This window comes from Oryzias latipes, chromosome 3, assembly GCF_053564925.1.
Source record: "Oryzias latipes strain Hd-rR chromosome 3, Olatipes_Hd-rR_3.1".
Classification (NCBI taxonomy): Eukaryota; Metazoa; Chordata; class Actinopteri; order Beloniformes; family Adrianichthyidae; genus Oryzias; species Oryzias latipes.
This window is the reverse complement of record NC_136239.1, coordinates 30,596,695-30,605,285: the sequence shown is the minus strand read 5'-3', so window position 1 is coordinate 30,605,285 and position 8,591 is coordinate 30,596,695. Positions and strand designations below refer to the sequence as shown.

Genomic DNA, 8,591 nt, shown 5'->3' with positions numbered 1-8,591 from the left:
AGCCTTGGTTATTCTGCAGCGTCAACAGCTTGGAGCTGCCAGCAATAATCATAGTGGGCTTGAATGATTATGCAAAGTGTCAAAAGAAAGAGTTAGCTTTATCCAACATTGACATCTGCTGGTAAAATTTTGCCATCACAATTAAACGGCACAAAAGTACCAACTTCTTTGCTTAAAAAATGGTCCTTGGCAATAAATCGAATACTCTGAAAATCCAGTTTCCCTTGCAAATGATGCCAAATATATATTTAAAAAACATGAATCAGTGGGATGAGTAGCAGACGGAAGTTAGTGAGTTGTGCCTGTGCAGTTAGCTACTCCCTCTTGTTTGTTTGTGTTGCCAGTTCGACGGCTGATTGATTGAGGTGGGGTCATTTGTTTGATTTTAAAAATGAAGATAGTATGGACATAGGTATTTGGAAAAAATATATATTTTGGTGCAGCAGAGGGAAGAAAGAGGATGCCAACAAATTGGAGAAAAATATAGAGGGAGAGGTGGATGAATTCAAAGTAATTTTGAAGTTCAATGATGGAATTGGAGTCCATTCTTTGAGTCCAGTTGAGCTGATTATGAAAAATCAAATTAGGGAGATCAAACTAACCAATGGGGGACAGCTGACTATTGATTGTTATAACGGAAAAGCACTAGGTGATCGATCACTAAAGGTGGGACTGGGAGGTCAGTGGAGAAAAAAGTAGGTCAGAGGAAGTCTGATGGAGACGTCCGTTGACGAAATAAAAACTAATTTCAAAATTGCAAAGAGAAGAGTGACAAGGAGGTTTCAAGTGTTCAAAGATGGTTTTAAAAAAGGCAAGATGGCGCCCAGACATCAGCTGGAACCGGAAGTCCTTGACCAGAACTAGAAGTTCACATTTTTTCCCCCCTTTTGGTAGAAAAATACTTTTTTTTTCTTCTGAAAAGAGTAATTTAACTGTCTGCCCTAATAGTTACATTTTTTCCTGCTTTAATCTTTAAGCCTTTAACACCACAGATGTCTTTGTCAAAACCTTGACATACCATAACTCCTTGCACGATCAACGTGAATCTTTTGCACCATTTTAAGCTCATCTTGCACACTAAACTGTTTATTTACATTAAAAAGTTTTAATATAGTGTGCTACAAATCTGAAAACTTGAGGAATTTCTGCTTTCTGCGGCTAATGATGTCTGGGCACCATCTTGTGTGCAGCCAGATCCCCCTCTGACTATTTGTTTTATTCATTAAAGAAACATGCGCCAAAGCCTTTTAAATCTTAAATTTCAGTTTGATTTTTTTTTCCAATTTCTTTCTTTAAAGTATCACATAAACAACAGTGCTCTTGTGGTATGGGTGTCTTCCCTGATCCTGGATGGTCGTGGGTTCAAATCCATGGTTGGGTCATACCAAAGAAAATGGGACCCAATGCCTCCCTGCTTGACGCTCAGCATTATGGGGTTTGGATTGGGGGTTAAAGCACTAAATAATTCCCAACAACCGCTGTCTGCAGCTCACCGCTCCCCCAGGGGATGGCTCAAATACAGGGAAGAAATTTCACACATGCTGTAGGTATTTGAGAATTAACAGGATTTAAACTATAGATAATCTGGAAATAGGATGCAGCCTAAATGTTGCAAATCTGAGGGAGATCATAGTGTTGCATCTAAAGGGAGTCAGGTGATAAAGAAGGATATCCAGACACAAAACCCAGATTACAGAGTAAAGTATCAAATGCAGATGTTGTTGGGTAGTCTGCCATAGGACAGCAGAAACATCTGGATTTGTAGGTGAGAAGTTTTTCAACAGGAAGAATAAAGAAAGAGAAGAAACCTGTTGCAATCGTCAGTACACAGAAACGAGGCGTTGATTTGAAAAAAGCATGTAAGGATGGATACCAGCCAGAATATGGATGAGGTAGAAAAAACCTTTAGGATAGTTCAGACTAATGATTCCCAAAAGCAAAAGATGAAAAAGAAAAATGTACCTTGGTGGTCAGAAAAGTGTAAGAAGGCAATTAAGGACAGAAATAAAAGTCTACAAGTATTAAGGACAACTCATAATTTTCCAAATTTATTGTCACATAAAACATTTCAAGCTGAAATAAAGAAGGTTAAAAAAGGGCAAAAGGAGAGAAGTGGAGAAGATATTGTGAAAAGATCGGTCAGACAACCCTTGTAAGTGATGTTTTGGGAAAGATTGAAAAATGAAAAGGTATTTGAAAAAAAAAGGAAATATCCAGAATTGAAATGGGGTGATGATATAACCACAGATTTAACAAGAATAAATGACAAAAATGTTTATCAGAATTTATAGTATATGGATTATTGATGATCATACAGAAATAAGGAGAAGCAGAATAGATTAAGACAATCCCAAAGCCACTGATGGAGAGCCCACATGCCCCCTTTTCTCACTCTGAAATGGGCCGAACCAAAATCTGGTTTCACATCTCCACTATGTTATAAAATGCTTAATCACTTACAGAAACAAATTAAATTAAAATGTCAAAGGCAATTACTGTTCTAATCATCAAACCAGGAAAAGGTTACAGTCAGATCGCTCTCACCTTACATGCACACAAAATGCTAGAAAAGATCACAGAAAGGATTGCGTATTTTCTGGAAAATGCATTATCTCAATACTAAAGTAGATAAAGAGAAAAAAACAACTGTTATGTCTTGAAGCAGAAATCTGAAATACATCATACAATCTACAAAGGTAGGAATTACAGATTTTTGTTTAATAAGCACATGCATGTGAAAGTAGAGAGTGGGCTTTCAAATGCATGATAATAACTAATACGGTAAGTAGATAATGGAATCCCACAGGGCAGTGTTATTAGCCCTGTTATATTTTCTGCTGTAACAGATTATGTTTTTGAGAAGGTGATGAATGATCCTTGATGGAAGATGACACAACTTTATGGAGATGAGGCAGAAATACTTTTTTTTGTTGTAGAAAATGCAAGAAGCAACTAAAACTGTTTCCAAGAAGGGATCTAACATTTCAATTTAATTTGACTCCAAGGTTTTTCAGTGAACCATTGGTACTGGTAAACTATTTTCCTTTATCGGAAAATTTTATTTGAAACAAAACAAGTGAGGAAAGAGCGTTTTAATGAAAGAGGACAGATAAAAATACAAAAAGCTGAAGGTCCTGTCAGTTTTTGACCCTTTTCTAGCATAAACACTAATTATTGCAGGACATGATTTTTAAATGAATGACTAAGGTATATGTTGACTCTATTTGAGTTATTGCTCTGGATTCACCATTTTATGGCAGCATTTGTGCCTCATAATTCAAAATGAAAGTCAATACTGGAATTGCCCCGCCTCCCCCTGGAACTGCTGACTGGAAATAAATCATGCGACAGTTTTTGCGTGGTGGCTGTGAGAACAAAGATGCTATCCCTTCTTTGTATTATCGCTTTAATCCCGTCACAGAATGAGCGGTGTTGAAGTAGAAAATGAAAAAGCATTTTGGAGGATTGATTTTTAATTTTATTTCTTCAGTCAATTGATGCAGTTACATTGTGAAAATGAAAAAGGAATTTCTGTTATTCGTTTTAATTGTCAAAGTAGATATTTCTGATTGAATTTTGATACACATTTACTAGAGAACTTTTTGAAAATTAAATTTCAACTACCATTTTCTGTATCATCTTAATTGAGAGACAGAATGAGCGGTGTTGAAGAAAAAAATTGAAAAGGAGGTTGGCGGATTGATTTTTAATTTCATTTTTGAGTCAACGAATGCAGGTTCATTGTGAAAATGAAAAAGTATTTTGGGTATAGACCTTTATTTTGAATTATGAGACACAAATGCTTCCATACCATTTAGCTGAACTGCTTTCAGTTAATTGTAACCCCACCCTGAATATCTAAAAGCTCTGCCCTGTTCAGATTTCAAAGAAGTAGCACTGATCTGAAAACCCAGCTGTAAACTGAAACACTATTATCAGGTTGTAAAGAATACTTCTTTTTATTGTCACGTTTATAATCCAAACATTATGTCTGTTTTTTGGACGGTTTTCCCCTGACAATTCCTGTAATAAATGTTTCCAGCAGAAGATTTCTCCCAAATGAGCAGGGGAAGTCAGAAGTTTCAGAAATACCATTTTATTGGGCACTTAATTTGAGTCTTAAAAAATGTCTGTAAACTGCAGAACATAAATAAAAATGATCAAAAATCCCCCAAAAAACATGTCTCCATTAGAGATGAATGCAAAGAAGAATAAGGTAAAAGAATGGCTTTTACAATGAAGTGCAGCTTTCGTCTTTCCTTTATTTGGCCAGAGCTTTGTCCAGATTAGTCCTGATGGCATCCATGAAATCCAACGTGTTGACATAATGTTCATTCAGCTTGCAGCTGCAAAATCACACATTTTCTTACACTTTGAAAAATGTTAAATCACACATTTTAAACTGAGAATCAAAAAATGATCACTTACTTTGCCAAACCGTGAATGCAGCCAGCTAGATCTTTGGTCATCACACCATTTTCCACAGTTTCCACGCAGACCTTCTCCAAAGTCTGGGAGAACCTGAACCAATATGATGCAGTTCAGAAAGAATGACTGTGATAAAAAATTAATCATCATTATTGCTAATAAATATACTCAAAAAGTTCACTTGCTTGATCAGATCAGGATTCCCATCCAGCTTCCCTCTGTGTTCCAGCCCCCTCGTCCATGCAAAAATACTGGCAATGGGGTTGGTGCTGGTCGGTTTACCCTTCAGACGCAGCCCAAGAAAATATTGATCATTTAAAAATGGAAAACCCGAACAGCCTCCAAGATGAATACATAATAAATACCTAGCCATATCTCTTTTTACGTTTTGGCACGTTTGGTTTTGGCTTTATTAAAACATTTTTAATTGTTTAAAAAATTGTTTTTTCAGTGCAATTTTGTAGTCTGCATTTTATTTATTTCTTTTTATACAGCCGATCTGTTCTGCATCATGATTGGCTGTAGGCATTGTCAATCAATTTCCTCCGGGCCATGTCACTGTCTCCTGTACAGAATGTGTTCCGCTTGTCAAATCTACAAAACCTTTATCGCGATCAGATCTTTGTTTTCAATCTATAATACTGGACCTTTTCTTTCTGCAAAAGTTTGAACTTTGAGAGTTTAAACGAGAAAAAAGTGTAAAAATGTTCAAATCTGTCTGAAAAAAGTGTATTAAGTGTGTAGTGTGGGGTTTTACAGCTTTAAAACATCTGTAATGCTACTTTGCTGTCATTTTTAGAAAGTAACTCCCGCGATAAACGAGGGACTGTGGTAGTATAAGCTAAGGACTTTTCTCCACGGTGCAAACAACTCCATAGTTACTCTTACTCTCTGGTGTTCCCGGAAGTGCCTGGTGACGGTGCCGTGAGCAGCCTCTGCCTCAATCGTCTTACCATCAGGACACACCAGCACTGACGTCATAAGCCCCAGAGAGCCAAAGCCTGTTTACAGCACACCCATGCACCACCAAAACAGATAATAAGCTATTAAAGTGCAAGTACCACCACAGTATGTAGGCATTTGGGCCTCGTTGAGCAACACTTACCCTGAGCAAGAATGTCTGACTGTACATCTCCGTCATAATTTTTGCATGCCCAAACAAATCCGCCTGAAGACTTGAGGACCTGCGCCACCATGTCGTCAATAAGCCGGTGCTCATACCAGATCTTCAGTTTGTCAAACTCTGGCTTGTAGTTCCTAAAACAGGTTATAAGATCAAACACTCAGAACCCCCAAAGAACTATGTTAAGTGTATGGAAGACAGTCCTACACTACATCTTACTTCTCAAAGATGTCCTGGAAGATGTCTTTGAAGCGGCCATCATAGGCCTTGAGGATGGTGTTCTTGGTGCTCATGTAGAGAGGCCACCTCTTCTGGATCGCATACTGAAAGCAGCTATGAGCAAAGCCACTGATGGACTGAAAAACAAAGATCCAGAGTTTTCAACAAAGAAAAACTCCAACTCAGAAATAAAACTCTTTCTATTATGGTTTGATTTTGGTCAAACTAATGTTTTAAGTAAATAAAAATAAAAAAGAGAAACATTTTTACCTCATCAGTGTTGTACATGCCCATCCCACAGCCCCCTGCAGTGAAATTGTACACCTCCCACTCCTGCTGCTTGCTTCCATCAGCTGGCGAAAACACCATTTTGAACTTTCCTGGTTTTTCCACCACAAAATCTGTTGCCCTGTACTGTGAGATCAAACAGGCTTTCATCCAGATGTATTCATGTAACTATGTTTCTACTTTGACAAATACCTGATCTCCAAAAGCATGCCTGCCGATCGTAATGGGTAATGTCCAACCAGGAACAAGCCGGGGAATGTTCTTACACAGGATGGGCTCACGGAAAACTGTGCCACCCAAGATGTTCCTGATGGTTCCATTGGGACTCTTCCACATATTCTTCAGCTTATACTCTGAAGAAAGAAGATACGGATAATGTGAGCGGTGATAGGACTTTACAAAGACTGATTGAACGATTCAAAAATGCAAAGAAACATTTTCACCAACAGCCTGACTTACCCTCAACCCTGGCTTCATCAGGGGTGATTGTGGCACACTTTACAGCTACATTGTATTTCTTAGTAGCCAGAGCGGCGTCAATAGTGACCTGGTCGTTTGTTTGGTCTCTATAGGGCAGGCCCAGGTCAAAATACTTCAGCTCTACATCCACATTGGGCAGGATAAGCTGTGTGAGGTAAGGATGTGTCACAACAACGTTCTAATAGGTGAGAATTCAGGTAAAGCCACTCAAGCATTACCACCTGGTCTGGTCTACCTTGTCTTTGATGAACTCCCATATGATGCGAGTCATCTCATCTCTATCCATCTCCACCACTGGTTGGTCCACCTTGATCCGCTTTGTTGCATCTGAAAAGAGTCAGATGGACTTCAGGTTTACAGCATCAAAATGATGAAGGTTTGGAGGATACCAGACGGAAATAGGGTTAAAGGCGTTGCTTAATAATAAACATTTATAGCAGTGTCATATATATTTATCAGCAAGAGACTAATTAAAGCTCAGTAATAACTTCAGTTCTCTGAATTATTTCAGTTTAGCTGCAAGAATGTACCTAAAGATTTGAATCCAGCATGCCAACCAATTTGGATGACACAAAGGACATTTATACTTCATCTCACACTGGCGTCGTTTTTATGGAGACAGTAACAACAAAGGGTGCACATAAAAGTTAAACATACATGTATATAGTCATTGCAAGAAACAGAGCTGCTGGGCGCCATGGCCTTGGGGTTGTATGAGACTTTGATAATGTTTTATTACCTGACAAGCCCTTTCTACGCCAGACAACACAAGGTGAACTCACATAGTTAATGATTTCAAGCATTGATTTAGATCTATGATATTTTGGCTTAAAAGAGCAAAAAGCTATACATTTAACATTTATCAAGCATTTAAGATTATCATGATAAATTGTATTAAATTTGTTTGTACACTTTTTTTAAGTGTTAGTGTGATTCATCAATGGCGAGTCGCCAAATATTTACTTCCTGCGCCATAGTGTCCCATAATAACCAAAAGTCGCTCGTTTGCGGGTTTTGTGCGGTTCACTCACAGTTCCTGCGTTGGTGTCTGCGGTGGCAGACCGCAGACACCGCGGCGGCGGAGGGCGGCACTCCGGCAGCTGCTGCGCTCCTGAACGCGGCCGTCAGGGTTTTGAGGGTTCCCGCCATGCTGGGAGACGACTAACCCACGGTCACGCAGGGACAAGTGAACCCTATCTCTTTATGAATGAAGCATGTCAGTGGCGCACGGCGGAACTTCTGCCCACGTGACGCCAGGCCCCTTTCTGATTGGATCGCTGGAGCAAAGCCACGTTGAATGTGGTCAAGTGCAAACGTTATTTATTTACTTGTTTATTTTTTACTTCGTCACACCTAAGGAGGAGCAAAGTAATATTAATTAAAGATAAATAACTAAATACTATGCAAAATAACAGCTATTAATGTATAATTTTACACAAATAAATAAAGAAATACATAAATAAACAAATACTTTTACATTTGTGTGTGATTCAGGTTTTTGTTTTTTGGCACATTTATGCCTTCAAATAACGCGTAGGATACAATAAAAATGTTTTGGTTTCTACTACAGACATGTTAGAAGCCTGAATTGCATATTGAATTCTCGATTATTGAAAAAAAATACGTGTGAATGGTCACTATCTTATTGTTGGGATTGCATTGTATTTGCTCTGCAAGTGAATTCAGCCTGAATGTGCATCAAATCAGCTCTGAGCCACAGCCAGTGCTGCTTGCTGCTGCAATGTAGTCTAAATTATAACGTAATTCAAAGCATTTTTCATGGTTCAAAGTTCTTTTTCGTGTGTTACTTTATTTAACACGTCAATGGTCATCTTGACCCCAGATATAGCACAAGGGTTAACACAGCAGGGTACACACGTTTGTTTTGTCCTTTCACACTCTGTTCAAAAAGAGTCGATTCGGGACCAAAATTTGCGCTGTTTCTTTATCGCTAAAGATAAACTTTTGAGAACAGAGACCGTCAGTCAGTCGGTGTCGTTTGTGGCCCCCTTGCGTAAAGCTCAGCACTCGTGCAAAACGCAGCTTTCGTCAT

At 38.5% G+C, this 8,591-nt stretch overlaps 1 protein-coding gene across 1 annotated transcript; it reads right to left on the bottom strand.

The window, feature by feature from the left end:
• Window positions 1–4,080: 4,080 nt before the first annotated feature.
• LOC101166704 (isocitrate dehydrogenase [NADP], mitochondrial) lies at window positions 4,081–8,204 on the bottom strand. The gene is made up of 11 exons (XM_004067285.5): window positions 7,570–8,204; window positions 6,774–6,865; window positions 6,518–6,683; window positions 6,251–6,411; window positions 6,041–6,184; window positions 5,771–5,907; window positions 5,534–5,685; window positions 5,317–5,429; window positions 4,614–4,711; window positions 4,429–4,521; window positions 4,081–4,346 (listed from the first exon to the last, which is right to left on the bottom strand). Exons 1-11 carry the CDS (start codon window positions 7,685–7,687, stop codon window positions 4,262–4,264), a joined length of 1,359 nt encoding a protein of 452 aa, XP_004067333.1. The 5' UTR covers window positions 7,688–8,204; the 3' UTR covers window positions 4,081–4,261.
• Window positions 8,205–8,591: the final 387 nt, after the last annotated feature.

Bases quoted from the DNA above. Each gene is read 5' to 3' on its own strand.
- LOC101166704 (XM_004067285.5), bottom strand. From the start codon at position 7,687: ATGGCGGGAACCCTCAAAACCCTGACGGCCGCGTTCAGGAGCGCAGCA. The intron at 5,430-5,533 runs GTAAGTGTTGCT...TGCTGTAAACAG, and splicing joins GTCAGACATTCTTGCTCAGG to GCTTTGGCTCTCTGGGGCTT. The intron at 4,712-5,316 runs GTAAGAGTAACT...CTGCGTCTGAAG, and splicing joins ACTTCCGGGAACACCAGAGA to GGTAAACCGACCAGCACCAA.